Source organism: Maniola jurtina, chromosome 13 (genome assembly GCF_905333055.1).
Source record: "Maniola jurtina chromosome 13, ilManJurt1.1, whole genome shotgun sequence".
Lineage (NCBI taxonomy): Eukaryota > Metazoa > Arthropoda > Insecta > Lepidoptera > Nymphalidae > Maniola > Maniola jurtina.
Genome location: NC_060041.1, coordinates 1768291 through 1785592, shown reverse-complemented (window position 1 = coordinate 1785592; position 17302 = coordinate 1768291). Strand labels below are relative to the sequence as shown.

Here is a 17302-nt window from a genome sequence, read left to right as displayed (position 1 = left end):
GGGGGGGGGGGGGGGGGCTTTTTAATTTACACTTGATAATTTAATATCAGTGAAGCAGCAATATAGAACCAGCCAATGTCAAATGGGCTCTCTCTGTGGCTATCATTCAGTATTGAACACTGAGTCAGCGAATCACCCCACACCCGCTGGTCTTGGGAATTCTTTTTTTTTATTTAGCGGCATCTTACTATCTGCCCATTCGCACAGCTTCCCTCATCTGCGCAGTGATGGCGGCGAGCCTGCGCGCGCGCAGTGTGCGGATGTCCTTAATCTTAGATATACGCACACTTCGCGCGTCCTTCATCGCGTTGTGAGCGGCGAAACGCGCGCGTTTGGCTGCTTCCATCGCTTCGACTTCACGGCGTATTACTGAGGTCTCCCAGGAAGTTAGGGCGTTGGTGATCGCTAGGCGCTGGAATAAGAACATTTTTTTCTGACTACAAATCGCCATTGACTGCGATCTCATCTGATGGTAAGTGATGATGCAGTCTAAGATAGAAGCGGGCAGTTTAACTAAACCCATACCCCTGATCGATTTCTACACGGTATTGTACTGGGACGCCAAATCGCTTGGCCGCACGGCTTTGCCAGTAGGGTGATAACTAGCCACGGTCGAAGCCTCCCACCAGACTCCTAAGGTATCGCACTCTGGACCTCTCACTTATAAGACTACGAGGAGGAGCGGTCTAGGGTTTTCAGTGTCCAAGACATAAAACTGAATTCTTTACCAGTAGTAGTACCTACTCGTAGTACCACCAACCATCTCTATGTATCTACCTACTAGGGTAGCACCCACTGGAATAGCGAAAGAGATTTACCTGTGAAGCATCCCTCAACATGGCATTTCTGCGCTTCCCGGCCTCGTCTGCTCTTTGCAGCGCGTGCATTAACTCTATCTGTTTGCGCCACTCCTCGGCGACACCTCGTCTTAGTCGCCTTTCGGCCGCCAGCTGAGATCGGGCCTCTTCCTCCACTGCTTTGCCTATTATTTCTGTGATCTGATGAACAAACCACCATTTATTAAGTTTCGTTTTCGAAAAAAAAAATTGGTTGTCTGTAAAGTCGGTTTACTGACGATAGTTGAACGTGACAACAAAGGCCGATTGTGCTTCTTTGTCGCTCGTTCCGCGCTCTCGCTTGCACTTCAAGCCTTACATGGAACGCCTCAGAGCGAGGTAACGCCGCATGAGTCATGTTTTTTCGTGTGTGCAGCCGACTCTATCGAATTATAAGACGTTGTCACGTCAAAAAGATCGAAACGTACCTAGCCAAACAAATGCGAGACGTATATTCGACTTTACGCAATCTTACTGCTTTCGATTTTAATGTTATAGTTGTCATTTAGATATACCTACCTAGTTATCTTATTCGGATCTTTCCATCTAGGTAAACACTAAATTTTAGTCCCCTTTATGAGGACATATGGCTCAAGATGAACGAGATCGTGTGGATGGAAGTGGGAGCAGTAGGTACATGAACCTCGTTTCATCGATGGAAAAATTCAAGCGGCTAGTAGTGACACTCAACCTAAGATCTTTAGGTATATAGTGCATTTTGACTTTTCTCGGACTTAGGACACTGTTAAAACGAGACAGCGCTATATCGCTGACATAAATCTGTCTCATTTTAACTGAAGCTCAAAAAAAGTCAAAGTACGCTCAATAGATCCCAGTCTCAGTCCTAGAATAGGGAGAGTGAACAAAGAGTGAAAAGTAGCAGAAACAAAAGAATTTGTAAGGAGTCAAGAGCAAGTACCAGGCGCTCATAAAACCGCAACGGCAGTGACGGATTAAGACTACATGATGCCCTAAGCAATCCATGCCTGTGGGCCCCCCTATCCGTATGTCAACTAGAATCGGTCTTTAAACCTTTACCGCCTAAAAACATTAGTTTTTTTGTAAAATAAGATGATGAGATGTAACGTACTTTAAAAGTGGAGTAGGTGCGACAACAATAAAAACCAAAGCATAATTTATTTATTTATTGAAATGCGCCTTGTGGCTTTCGGAGGCATTCGAATTTCGAATGCACAAGCGGGTAGCGAGTCGGTAAGCTGGAGTTGGGTTATGACTCTAGGTCGGAGTCTATGTCAACTTAAAACGCGCGAATTTTCAAATTAGTCCTAGAAACTTTTTTTGGTGTGGTTTTTGGTGACGTGAGAGTGAGACGTGATGCCCCAAGGACGGATTTTTTTTGTGCTTCTTCTGGTGCCCCCTCAGACGTGATGCCCTAGGCAATTTGCTTAATTTGATTAAGGGTTAATCCGTCACTGCGCAACGGTGGCAAGTTATCACCTTCTTATCGTCCCTCCAAGCCAGCAGGTCAGCAGTCTTCTGCTCCTTGTGCCGGATGCAGTCGATCAGCTCGCCGGTCTTGGCCTGCTGCTCCGCGCTCAGCAGCAGACGCTTGTACTCGTGGAAAGTTCGCTCCTGGCGACGCTTGCGATGGAGGTACTTTTTGTACTGCTCAGTTGTTTCTGCTTCTACCTGGAATGACAGTACAATTGACGTCACATAAAAAAAATCTGGACGACTATTTTCCATAATCCATGGTTTTGTACTTAACTACCGACACAATATGAGTATTGTAAATTAAAGTCCCCCGAGCCGATTGAGATAAATTTAAGGCGAGCTGAGTTCGTGTTTGTTAAGGCTACTGTACAATTTTTTTCATAAGGTTTTCACCAATAGAAAGACAATTTTACCTGGTCCAGCTCAAGTTTTTTATCCAGTACATGGTCATGTAAATCAAAACAATAGTGACTGAGGAACTGACAGCAAAACTAAAGGACGCATGTCCTAGTCATTGAAGAAGGTTCAACTAGTTTACCATTTCCCTCTCCTCCTTCTCCTTGAGCCACATCTTCTGGAACTGCTCCGCGAGTCTCTCTCGCTCGTTGTCCTCCTCTCTCTTCCTCGCGAGCGCAGCCAGTAGCCGCCAGTCGCGCTCGGGAATCGAATCCCAGACATCGCCACACTCCGCCTCATAGTCGAATGAAGCCACTAGATTCGATGCCGTGTTATGTACTTAAAAAAAAAAAGTATTGCGTTTATACGAAGCTCTCATTGGATTATTAAATTTTCAATAGATTGTCTCTCAGTGAATACGAAAAATATTAGTACTAATTAAATATCCCCAAGAATGTCAAGTTTTTTGAATGAGCCCCTTCATTCGCTAGCTTCTGACTTCGTGCTTTACTTTGTAAAGTACGAACTACAAACGTGTAAATGCGTGTTACCATTTACAGACAGACAGACAGTTAACGAAGTAATCCTATAATGGTTCATTTTTAGGGTTCCGTACCTCAAAAGGAAAAACGGAACCCTTATAGGATCACTTTGTTGTCTATCTGTCTGTCCGTCCGTCTGTCTGTCAAGAAAACCTACGAGTATAGGGTACTTCCCGTTGACCTTGAATCATGAAATTTGGCAGGTAGGTAGGTCTTATAGCACAAGTACAGGAATAAATCTGAAAACCGCGAATTTGTGGTTACATCATTTAAAAATAATTAAAATGCGTTTCAATTTTCAAAGTAAGATAACTATACCAAGTGGGCCATGCAAAATATTGGGAAAAATACCCGAGTACGGAACCCTCAGTGCGCGAGTCTGACACGCACTTGGCCGGTTGGTCGATATTGATGTAAGGAACCCTAAAACTACAAATTGTATAAACTTACTATTCGGTAATCTTCCAACAGGGGATGTCTTCCTCGGGGAGGCGCATCGCGACCGCTGCGGCGAGTCTGTTATAATTTTATAACAAAACACCATTATCTCGCCACATCCGTATGGTAACACCACAACTACAGTACAATGGTGGGAACTGGGAGTTTTAATTGCCGTTCTGTATGATTTGGTAACATTAACGTAAGAAACGGAGATAGTATCTAGACAGGCAGGAGTGGTTGGCGAAATTTTTTAAGTTAATTCCACTTTAGCCTAAACTAAACTGAGCATTAAAACTTTGGCTAATCGATTGTTTCCTTTATTGACTATACACAGACATGCCTACACTATAGTTACATAGGTAATATTGGTTATAACTAGGTATTTAACAGTTTGTTTAAGTTAATTTAATGTTAAAAATTAATTGTATTACTACAAAAAATAGTGATACAAAAACGTCTATTAGTTTCGGATTGTTGCCATGGGGTTATTGATCAAATATTTTTTGGGTACATATAATATTATAGGGATGCAATAGATTTCATCACAATGTTAAATCACGCAAGCATGCTATGCGTATAAAAAATTAGTAAGTAAAAATTTAGTAATAAGTAGGTGTTAAGTTGCCTGGACTAATGAAATTTTGAAAAAAAAATTGTGGAAAATTTTTGTCTGAACTGAAAATGAACTAAGTACAAAATTCCTTCAACTTATGTTGTCCAGTTTATCTTGATGTTTCAGACATAGCTATTTCAAATACTAAACGACAGATAGTGAAGATTTTATTTTATATCAAAGAAAAACAAAAATATCTAGGCAGGAATACCTAACTTGAGTTTATTCGTACAAAATAGATATCTACATATCTACGGATGATTGAACAAGAATGGAAACAAACTCGTCGAGAAACCGTTATCATCGCTTATCAGTTAGGAGATATCACGATATGCGATATGCCAGTCAAAAGCGCACCACGGGCCGGTGATGACGTAGCCATGGATAAGGAGAGGAAGCCTATTGTCAGGAGACCCGACGTCTTGAGGAAGCTGAACGCGGAAAACCTGCACTTCATAGAACGAGGGCTCCTGGGTGATCTCCCTGATAGGTTCAAACCTACTCCAAATTATCCAGTCAGAGGCCAATCTAACGAACTTGTGGTAGCGAAACCGTCCGGCCTCTTATCGGCTTGTTTACCAGTCCTCCCCGACTATCCATCGCCTATCTCCGAGGACCAGCCGTTTTCAATAGACGACGAGGAAAAGTCGCCACTGAGAAAATCATTCAGCTTCCGGGACAAATTTCGCCTGAATTTCTTCAACAAAGAAAGAAGGGAAAGCGTCGACAAACCCAAATGGAAGACAATAGTGGAAGAAGAAAAGACGAAAGAATTCAATCTTAGTCTGCCAGGACCGAAGCACAGCCCGTCAAGTGAACATGATCACAAGCATCACAGTCGGTTTTGGTTTTTTAAACACAAAGCAAATGGGGATAAGAAGAGTCATTCTCCAATATACACTAGAAGCAAAAGTTTCGAATTTCTTCCACGAGCTATAGAAGAGGGGCAAGAAAGAGTAAGGCAGAAATTGACAAAGAACAGCTTATCTTACGCGTTCGGCAGTAGTGACTCTATAGTCGACACTATTTCAGTGGAGAGTCTTGAATATATCGCTGACGTTTACTCCGATAAAGTGAACAATGTGTGCTTGAAAAGCTTCAAAGGTTTGCAAGATGAGGACCACTACTCATCATCAACATCTACAACAGCGTCTGTCTCAGCATCGAGTGGAATATCGATTAATATCCTCAAAACAGAATCAGTACAGGACTTACTGGATGAGTTCCATAAGACAGTGGATCTGTTCAGCGAGAATTACCTGAGTGACTGCGAACCTTACACGAAATCACCGAAGGAACTCACTGTCCAGGAGAAAAGGAAGAGTTCCTCATTCAACTTGCTGCCTTCACCGAAGATAGTGCAAATGACGAAAGTGAACGAAGTGAGTGACGATTTCAAAGCGGAGTTGTCCAAAATTTTGGAAGTGAAACGTGATAGTCAGTGTGCTAAAAGTCCTCGAAGAGGATCAGTGACGGACTGTTTCCTGTTGGAGGAGAAAAAGCTTCCTGTTGTGGATAAAACCCTCGAGGTGCCTACGAGTGAGCAGAACAAGTATCGCAGAGCACAGAAGAAGGAAACTCGAGTGAGAAGAATAAGTTCTACCAAATATGTAAGTAGCCGTTTGCTTTTTACTCATACAGACTCGGAAGTCTTACCTCGATGATTTGTGTGCTTAGGTAAGTTTGGCTACTGGCTTTCATTGAGTTGGATGTCACGTCTTTAATGGCTAGCAAACATTTGGAGATAGGTGTACTCTGCCTTTCATGCTAATTGCTATTTGAATTTTGGCAGTTAATTTGGAATATTAGACCTATGATGGTACTACCTAGGCCTAGCTCAGAAAGCATTTCACATAGTTACGTGAACTGGTTATCTGGTCTGGTTAGGTATTTAGATGTAGGAACGTAAATAGCTCTAATTGTATGATTTTTTTTTTCTCTCTCGTCTGGCTTTACAAAGATTAGCCAATGTCAAGTTTGTAGTTATTTGTAACAAGTTAGTTAAACTATACAAGTATGGACCCCGTCTGTGCCGTCGCTCGCCGACATACGCACGGAACCCCCTTAGAGCGCTTTCCAGTTAGTTTAAAAAAAAAACCACTCCAAAAAGGCAGAGCACGCCCGCCAGCTAACACCAACACAGACGAAGTCCTTGTATGATATTAATATGTACCTAATTGATAAATATCACAAAGTAAAATGTTGCGAAAAATATTATTGTTGCCATTATAAAGTTCCAGCTAGTTTTTTAACCAACAAAATCGTAAATAACAGTTAATAAAGGAATGCAAATATGAGTAGAGTTTGCTCGTTATCTACATTTAATCAGAGTTTCAACTGCGATTCTAAACCTTGGACGATATAGATAATTAGGTAGGTATAGGTATTGCTAACGTGGGTTACATTTTATAGTAACATTGGTTACATATCTGCGGTTTTTTAGAGTCGTGTAATTTCAAGTATTTTAACATCCTTATATGTCGTCGACATTCCATCTACACGCACGAAACGTTTTGCGTCTTCATTCCTCATACGCATGGCTACAATCCGGGTATCTTTAAAACAAGAGTGAATAGGCACCTTCTAGGTAAACGCGTCCCATCTTAGAGCACATCATCACTTTCCATCAGGTGTGTTTGTTGTCAAGCGCTTGCCTATTGTGAATAAAAAAATAAAAAAAAAACAACCTCAATTTTGACCAACATATTATAAACGTGCTACTTACTTCTTCTTTTAAAATAGTTATTGCCTTTGTATTTACTTAAATTTTTTATATTTAGTGTGTTCGGTTTGATATGAGATTTGTTGTACAACTTCCTGAAAAAATACTTGGGTTTTTTATATTACGTCACGTCCCCTCAAGCTCTTTTAGAGAGATAAATGTGTGTAATGAGATAAGTGAGCTGGATGGGTTCATGAGATGAAAACGCATTGAACAGACTGTTGAAACAGTAGGCTAATCTAGATCTAGGTTAGTTTTATTATTCTCCTTTATCTACATTATGGCTTTCCGGTCTACATGCATCAGTCTCATGTCACTTATCACGGTAAATGCATTGTGGGTTTCAGTGCAAAGTGGTAGGTATCCACAGAATTCTAAATCTAAATAAACCCCTTTACAAAAAAAAAACGGGTGGCATTGAACGGGTGGTATAGAGTGTTCATTGGAAGTATAGTTACTGGTATGGAATAACTTTGTAGAAACGACCTGGAATCGGTTTTTAGAACTACTCGTATGTGCCCTGCCCATTCCCACGTCAGCTTCGCCACCCGCTGAACTATATTGGTAACTGGTACTCCTACGGATCTCCTCATTTTGCGTGCAACTACACAAAGGAATATAAATTATAAACTGTAACGCTATTGCAAATGTCTGTTTCTACAAAACGCGTGCTGATGTTTCACTAGACATCAACTTACTAGCCTTACTACTTATATACGTTTCTTTATCATTTCTATACGTACTTTCAATTCTGTGATAGGTAAGATCTGTGACTGCAAGCACGCAATTGACACTTTTCCACTAATTAGGGGCTCACTAACTGTGTCACGTTCGCAGGCAAGTGTCACTCCGTAAGCAATTGTGTCACATGGCGGAACCCTCATAATAGATAATTAACTAGGTAGAAAAATAGCTAATAAACTAGGTAGAAAAACACGGAAAAACAGTAAATAAGTTTTTTTAAAAAGAATATTAGCTATGCTAATCAGGACTAATACCTACTCCCCGTTACCCTCCAATTAAGCGTAAAGCAATAGCATGTGCCAGGAGTAGGTATGACAATAGTGCAATGGGTGGGATTTGAACCGCCGACCTTTCGGAATTCAGTCAGGTCCTCTTAACCGTTGAGTTGTCGAGGCTCTGTATACTTAGGGAGATAGAAAGGTATGCACTAAATATATACGCACCTCGTGTTAGACGCAAGGCACACCTGCAGAATGAATTGGAGCCGAAGTAGAGTTATCTAGAGTGAGAAAAATCACGGTTTGATCCTGGATCGACGTACGATATTATGTCAGTAACAGTTGTGACTCGAAGGGAGAAAGTTCGATGAATTCCCAACGAGTCACACTGTGACGCGATTGAGTGTGACTCATTGGGCACCTATCCTTTTCAGTAGGTATTGAAAATGCGAATGGACCAAAAGGAGTCGGTTGCATCAGCCGCGCTACAGACGTAAGTACCTAGTTGTGGCGTCAGCGGCATTTGTTCAACTTTTTCCTCTTAAATAAATAGAAACAATTTTATCTATCAGACAATCGTACGTGAGATCTGCCTCCCTGTCATATCACATCCCAATCTCGTTGAACGACTGATAAGAGCAATACATCAACTCGAATAGTGTTAAAGAGACATTATAGGCAGGTAAATACTGTACCTACATAATCTCACATTCTCAATTTATTACTATCCTCTTTATTTGTGAACATAATTTTGAGAAAAAAGTTTAATTAAATTGATAAATATAAAATACTAGCTGATGCCCGCGACTTCGTCCGCGTGTCAATTGTGAAAAAATATGCTTCACTTTTAGATCCAAAAATCATAGCTAATAAAAAGATTATCTCTAGAACTAGCACACATATGCTAAAGACATAGACATACACAAGACTAACAGTGACAGATTAACGGTGTTACAAAAAATGAAACGTAAATGTGTGCGTGAAATAGAGTTGTCCTGACTTTAGCATTTGTATTATCGATAGTCTTACTGGCGAAATCATAGGACACTAATGAGTTAGTTTAACGAAGTGAAGTAAAAAGCATCTTATAATCTTAAAAAAACAAATACATTTCAAATACACAAATAGTAACAAAGCTAAAGCTAGGTAACAGATTATTATTTATTAATGAAATGACTTTAATATTTTATATAAATAATTTATTAATGAATTCTGAGATACTTATAGTTATTTTAACCCCTTATAACATTTTTTATTGATATTTCGATAGAAAACTATTAAAAGACGTTTTAAAAAAATCTTTTTTTGAGAAATAGAGCAATTTTTGGGATTTTCATATAAATTACCGGAATTTGTTGGTTTTCCACCTTTATTTTTTTAAAGGGTGCAAGTAAATTTAATTTGATTAATTACAATAACACTCTGATATAATGTCTAAGTGACAAGTTAATAAAAATAAATAGTATATATTATGGCGCTCAATTCATAGCTAATGACCTCCCCGATAAGCACTTAAATACAGTAATGTACGGGTTACCCTTAACCCTGTATATGAAATCTAAGTCACGCTAAATAAAATAAAAATTAGTGAAAATATTTATTTCGTTCTTTTCTTTTATTGGAAAGTACCTAGTGTTTTATATTGTATTTTACATACATCACATGAAACCTATTACATCAAACCTACCGGTAGACACGATTATCGACTATCGATACTTGTGACGTCATTACTTTGTCAATCCCTATCGTAAACAAACGTTTTTCAATTTTACACAAAATATCCAAAAATTCTTCATTTAGCAATGTAATTTGATGATAAGTCTTAAGGGAAACCTATCATCTAAGCTTCCAATAGCTATTTTGCCTAATTTTCAAACAACAAATGATGAAATAATGATTATAAACAATTAGTATAAATAATCAGTAATTACCTGTGAAACGTGTATTTACGCGGATTATAACGTCTTGTAACGTCACATTCGCTCACTGAACAAGACACCATGGTGGCAAGACATAGATTTTACGTTTTAATCGTAAAATTATTTAGTAAATGCAAAAAATCACCTCGACTTGGAACAGGCCGAACTCTTACGGCCCGTTACTCACGTAAACAATGACTTATTGGCATCTTGTTTCGCTATCTCGCTTTCGCTCGCGGCAGTGGGTCTTATCTGACTACCTCTCGCTCCAACGCTTTGTCAGTCTTTGAGCGAAGCGAAAATTCGTATGTCTATGGCTAAAGAACGGGTTTCTATAATATGTACACATGCCTTTTAAAACCAAACAAAATGACATAAAAAACGAAATTCCTAAAAAAATACATAGCAGGTTTTGCATGCGCAGCGAATTTAGTTCATTACAATGCCACGTACAGTAGATTATTATCAATGTTAAAATTATTTAATTTTGAAAACAAAGTTCTTATTTTTATCTTGATGGAAAAAGTCAATATTATTTATCAGCATAAATCCAATTTATAACTCCAGCTCTATGCAACAGATCATTTAATACCAAATGTCAGTATCTACCCTCGTTAATGTATTATTAACGAACTCAAGCGGTCTGGATTGCGGCTGAAAATGTCAGGGACTGAAAATGTCCTCGCTATAGGATGTAATTACGTTTGCGAACTATTTATAATTTTCCGAGCTGAAATTTTTGTTAATCGAAATATCTTGTCTCGGTAATAAAGACAGTAAGTAAGTACTTAAGTTAGGTAATTTGAATTTATGATTAAGTAAGTATCTATCTATTATCTATACTTACTAATAAATAAAATTGGAGTGTCTGTCTGTAATTTCGAAATAACTACCACATATTAAGGTCATATGGTTATTTGAACGATACCATAACTGAATCACACGTTTTTAAAATTTTTGTCTGTCTGTCTGTTTGAAAAGGCTAATCTTCGGAACGGCTGAACCGATTTTAACGGGATTTTCACATACAAGTAGAGGATTGACCAGGGTGTAACATAGGCTACTTTTTTAACCGACTTTCAAGAAGGGAGTTGTGTTTTTCTACCTATGTACATCGAAATCTCCGAGATTTCTGAACCGATTTGCGTCATTTCTTTTTTAATCGATAGAGGAACTTTGCGACATTGTTTCACAAAAAATTTGGATTCCAACTCCTCAATCCTCATGCTGCAGGGGATCTGACCAATCCACGCGGGCGAAGCTGCGGGCATCAGCTAGTTATCTATATAATAGGTGACAGGTCGAGATGGCTATACGTGACAGCCCCAGCGCTAACCCGGTGCGGGAGAGCTTGGGTGACTTGTGAGTGTGCGGGGCGTCCCCTCGCCTCATACCCCGATAGCCATCTCGACCTGTCGCGAAATATAGTAGGCGGTGATAGCCTGGTTGTACCTCGTCCACCTCGGTTGGGGTTCGATCCCAGGTACGCACCTCTACCTTTTCGGAGCTAATCAAGCAATTAAATATCACTTGCTTTAACGGTGAAGGAAAGATTTTTTTTTTATTCACTATAGGTATCGCGAGGAAACTGGAAACCTGCACACTTGAGAGCACCTGAGAGCTCCCATAATGTTCTCAAAAGTGTGTGAAGTCTGCCTATCCGCACTTGACTAGCGTGGCGGACTATGAACCCCTTCTCATTCGGAAAGGAAACCTGTGCTCAGTAGTGGACCGATGAAGAGTTATCATGATGATGGTGATGAACCCATCCAACCCATCTATTGAACACGGATCTCATCTTATTAGTTACATATACACACGTAAGTGATCTATAGGTACAATATTACCTTCAAGTTACGCAATAAGTTTCCATTACGCATCTCCGGTGCTATTATAACACTAGTGCTATAAATTATAACTTTGTGCGAGTATTTATTTTGATTCTCACCGCGGCGCACCGATATTAAATCATCATTAAAATCGCATAAGGCGGGCCAGTGAAAGTCTGCGATCGTGAGACCGACTCACGGGCGGTAATGAATTGACATCACGAGCGATTGTCTTCCGCTTACGCCTAAGGCATAAGCGACGAGAGGGTAGAACGTCAATAACGAATTATGACTGAAATCGCATAGGACAATGCCTATAGATTCGATAGCTCAACGGTTACAGGAGCGGACTGAAAACCGAAAGGTCGCCAGTTCAAACCCCACCCGTTGCACTATTGTCGTACCTACACCTAGCTCAAGCTTTACGCTTAATTGGAGGGGAAAGGGGAATATTAGTCAGCATAATAAATTTGGCTAATATTGTTTAAAAAAAAATGAAAGTCTGCAATCGTGAGACTAACTTGCGCCGCCCGTCGCAGCTCGCCGAACCTGGGTCAAAACACCCCTAAATACACCCCTGTTCACGCCTAATGCATAAGCAATGAGCGACGGTGCCTCCACGGTGCGCCGTCACCCAGGACACAGTCTAAGCGGCGTGCATTTCAATTTCATTTAAAAAACGCTAAGATCTTATAGTTTGCACCGCACCGATATAATTTATAATATCGTTCGTCCCTGTTGCAACTGCGCGCCGGTTCGGGAGGCGTGGCGTTACATTATAATAGCACATAATAGTAACGACAGCTGGATGGTATGTAAATAATCATAGAGTTGTGCAACTCTACCTATTGAAGAAGTAAATTCACCGGGGCTCGTTAGGTGAAGCTTCAAGATAAAGAGTTCATGAAAAGTCTAGGCTCAACAACTGTGGGGCGGATTGATATTCTAAAGGTTGTTATTTTAATCAAATGTTCAACGTATTACCAACTCACTACTGACACAGGTCTTCTCTCGGAATAAGAAAGCTTTCGGCCATAGTCCGCCACCCTGGCCCAGTGCGGATTGACAGACTTCACACACCTTCATTATGTATGTGCGGGACTTCAATTGCTTTTGTACATGGCATAATATTGTATACTTATCAAATCTTTGAAAAGAGCAACCGCCGAGTTTCTTGCTGGTTCTTCTCGGTAGGAAAGGCATTCCAAACCAGTGAACAACAGTGAGTGAGAGTTTTGACGATTCAAAAGAACTTGTAAAAGTCTAAATGAATAAAAATATTTTGAATTTTGAGAGAACTCTCAAGGCATGCACGTTAAGTCACGACGATCACGGCTTCCACGGTAATGAAATGAAATATTTACTTCATTATTATAGGATTACTTGTTGTGAAGTATAGTATAAAATTATAAAAACTTAAATAATATGTCATTATGATATGTCAAGACTCTACCACGCACTAGTTCGGAAAAAAATTTCTACTGAGAGAGCTGGCAAATAACTTGGCAGTTGTAACTAACAAGATTACCATTCTCCGGATCTTTCTTTTGGATATTTCTTTACAAAAGCGGATTATAGAGACTGGGTAGGTATGTACGGTATATAAGGACGCACGTGCGTCCGGGACGCGAGCACGTGTGTTTTGGATTATCAAGTCACTGTGACAAGCGAAGCGGAAGAAATTCAACACTTTGTGAAGTTGAAAATTATTGACTGCAAGAAAAAGTACGTCAGGTCAGTGTAATTGTGACAATAAATTGGGTTAGGGTGTTAGTCTACCATCATCCTGACCCAATCGCGTCACAGTCTGACTCGTTGGGAAGTAGGAACTCATCGATTTTCCTTATCGTGTCACACTGTTACTAATTGCAACCTTTTTAATCCCCGACCCAAAAAGAGGGGTGTTATAAGTTTGACGTGTGTATCTGTGTATCTGTCTGTGGCATCATAGCTCCTAAACGAATGAACCGATCTAAATTTAGTTTTTTTTCCCCCCCGAGTCACACTGTAGCCTGTGGTTGTAACTCGATGGGGAAAAAATTCAACGGATTCCCAACGAGTCACACTGTTACACGATTAGTTGTGACCCATTGGGCACCCACCCTAAATAGGGACCAAGATTGTATCAAGAGAGCTCTGAATACCAGGTTTTCAAGTTCTGCGAAATTTCTGCATCGCAATTTTCTCGCAGAATTCTGTTATAATATATTTTTGGATAATATTATGCATATTGAGTGCGTGAGAAACCATTACTATTTCCATTATTATTATGTCATGCTACGGAAAAAAGGCACGGTGAAATTTCATAGTAGTATGGAAATATCAGATAAGGTTGATGACAATTCCCGCTCGCTGGACTGACGACCTTTAAAAGATACTTAGCGGGAAGTGAGTGGATGAGGAAGGCGGAGGATCGTGTGTGGTGGCGCGCTCGGGAAGGCCCATGTCCAGCAGTGGACGCAAACAGGATGATTGATTGATTGATGGAAATATTTTGTTTTAACGGCAACTTCTATTGTGCACTAAATTAATTATTTATTAATTAATTACCTAATCGATACCTATCGATATCACTCAAATACCTAGTGTCCTAAAAAGGTTTTTGTAGAAGGCAGACCGTACCTAACTACCTACAACAAGTTATAGCTGGTACATTATAAAAAAAAACTCTCTTTCAATATTAACATGTCATCAACCTTATCTAATAATTTAATTCAAGCGCGTGACGCGGTAGCCAAACGGAGCGGGTGTTTATTATAACTATATTAAATAAAAGTACGTTTATCTGATACTAAATTTTGACCGCAACTTGGTCCGCGCCGCGTAGATTTAGGTTTTATAAAATTCCGTTGGAAAATCTTTGATTTTCCGGGATAAAAAGTTTGGGATGCTGTGACTTTTGTTTTTATTAGAGGAATGGTTAGGACTGTTATATTAGTAATATTTTGATCTGTATAGTGTGTAGGTACTGTGAAAGTTAGTAGCAAAGTTGAAGTGGGTTAAAAAAAATAACCAATAGAGGCACATATACATATAAAATTTGGTTTAAATTGCGCACGTGGGTTGACGAACGATTTGTCATAGATTTTTTGCTTCAAAGTTGCTATGAGAATAGAAGATGCGAAGATGTTTATTTCAAAGAATATGTATAGATGGATCAACTCATTTGATGTCATTCTTCATGCCTTACATGTTGTTCCTAGTCTAGAATTGAGATAATAATCTAATTATTAATTGGCCTGCCGCCAAGCGATTTGGCGTTCCGGTACGATGCCGTGTAGAAACCGATCAGGGCTATGAATTTAGTGTCACTGCCATACCCCTTCCAAGTTAGCCCGCTTCCATCTTAGTCTGCATCATCACTTACCATAAGGTGAGATTTGAGTGGAGAATTGGCAGACTTCACGCACCTTGGGAATATTATGAAAAACTCTCAGGCATGCTTCCTTACCATGTTCTCCTTCACATTTAGAGCAAGAAATACGTTAATTCCTTTTAAAATACAAATAGCTTGAAAATTTAGAGGTCCAAGATTAAACCCCGGACTGCCCGACAAGGAGGCCAAAAACAAATCATAGTGCCTAATTTCCTAGTAGGTAATCACTTTTAGTATGTATTAAAGGTATAATATGCAATGTGCAAGATCTATAATAAATGTATTCTTTGGCCTTTCACATTTTTTTGTGTTCACCGGATAGGTTAGGTACCGTTAGGAGACGAGAGGAGTTAATCTACAGATACACTGGTTCAGAGTAGAGTGACCACACACGCTTTAGAATAGAATAGAATTGATTTTTATTATAAACTCTTATTTTTCGTTTTTGTTTTTATTCGTAATCACTTAGCAATCACCAATATTTACAACATTATATTATTATTTTAAACCAGTTGCTTCCTGCGACTTTATTCGTGTGGATTTTTTTTTAATCTCATGGGAACTCTTTGATTTTTCCGGGAAAAAGTACGTAGCCTATGTCCATCTGCGCAAGACAAGCTTTCTCCTTTCTCAAAACCAGGTAAGTGGATGGACCATTCAAAAGGTAACAGACAGACAGAAAACACACTTGCATTTATAATAATAATTAGCATGGAAGTATGGCATCCAAGTCCTGTAAATGGCAAAACTCGTAATGGACATCGTTAGGTGTTATGAAAGTGGGACAAAAAATATAAAAGAAATGCGGACTTATGGTCACCCTATTACACAGTGACCTTAGAAAGCAGACACTTGTATGGATTCTGCGACGCGACGTATTTCTATCAATTAATTTTAAATTGTGTTGGAAAAAAATAAATAAAAATTCAAATTCGATTCAAAATAAATTTTGAAAACACGTAGTTAGCTGTTTTAAAAAACTTTAGAAACATGATCCCTTTGACAAAAAGCTTTGCTAAGAACTGAAAAGTGAAAAAAAAATATAAGTAGCCGAAAAAAAATCTAAAGATGCAATACGACGACCATGATAGGTAGGTAGGTACACCCAAATCTGTTCAGGCATTTTATTGTGTGGTGGAATGAAAAATGCTAAGGAACTCACATAACATTACACTCCTTTTTTGGTCGGTCATGTAAAAATAAGATTTTCCTAAATTTTTTTTTGAGTTGTAAGTTTTGATACCGGAGTACGCTATGTCCACCCGTGGACATATATCGATGAAATGCTAGCATCAACGACCACACTATCTGTGGACCTACTTGCTAAATGAGTTTTGTAATTCAGAAGATTAACTATAATAGCGAGAATAAAAATAAAACTGTTAAGTTTCTAAATAATTAATTGCGGTTTGTGCAGGAATCGAACCTGCATAATATCCCCTGCGTCTTAGTTGAGTAGGTACTGATGAAGAATACATACATATTACATACATAGAAAGAATACATAGGTAGGTACCTAATATAATTTCTTTCAGCACCCGAGACTTAGCGCTCAAAGGCGCACCGGGATGGGCCCAGGCAATGATGTTAGAATAAAAAGGGCCCAGGGGAGACTAACACCCATATTCACAAACGTTACTATGAGGTCTCATAGTGCCCTCGAACGCACAGTGTAGGTTCCATCCACCAATCAGAGGACTGTATCACGTCAATTTACAATGATCTGATTGGCGGTGAATACGGCCGTAAGGTTCGATTCCTGCCGGTTCTACGATTTTCGAAATGTATTTGAAATTATACAGAAAATTTCTTGAAATGTATGTAAAAAGAAAAACACTATCATAAAAAATATATATAAAACCTGTTAGGTTTCTATCTTTATGCACCAATTAGAAACAGTTAACAGTAGGCACCTCTAGCTACCGTTATAACTAAGATGCTAAATGAAATTTTATAGCCTGAGTCTTGAGCTCAATAAAATATTATTGCAGAAGTTTTGCATTGAGTACAAGCCTACAATCTAAATTTCTAAATAGAGAGTTATATATGTATAAGGCTTAAAAAACCTAGTAAGTATGTGCCTATATTACACTTTTTCCTTTCTGTTAGAATCCTTATATCAATCCGAATGACATCGGCTATAAATTAAAAAAAAAATTAAAAATATCTAGTTTTTATTTAGTTTTTTGGCTTTTTGGCTTAGCTAATATT

At 39.1% G+C, this 17302-nt stretch overlaps 2 protein-coding genes across 3 annotated transcripts in view; one reads left to right on the top strand and one right to left on the bottom strand.

Moving 5' to 3' along the window:
* Positions 1-55: 55 nt before the first annotated feature.
* LOC123871207 (trichohyalin-like) overlaps positions 56-17302 on the bottom strand; it is a 28926-nt gene continuing 11679 nt past the window's right edge. Inside the window, exons 2-6 of the mRNA XM_045914857.1 lie at positions 3680-3745; positions 2830-3026; positions 2295-2486; positions 819-998; positions 56-412 (exon numbers count right to left, since the gene is read on the bottom strand). Of these exons, the coding sequence (XP_045770813.1) occupies positions 188-412; positions 819-998; positions 2295-2486; positions 2830-3026; positions 3680-3745 (860 nt within the window). The 3' untranslated portion in view covers positions 56-187. The remainder of the gene's footprint in view (positions 413-818; positions 999-2294; positions 2487-2829; positions 3027-3679; positions 3746-17302) is intronic.
* Positions 4640-17302, top strand: part of LOC123871204 (rho GTPase-activating protein 9-like) — a 135759-nt gene continuing 123096 nt past the window's right edge. For both annotated transcript variants that reach the window (XM_045914848.1, XM_045914846.1), the window contains exon 1: positions 4640-5893. In XM_045914848.1, coding sequence (XP_045770804.1) covers positions 4664-5893 — 1230 coding nt within the window. In that variant the 5' untranslated portion in view covers positions 4640-4663. The remainder of the gene's footprint in view (positions 5894-17302) is intronic.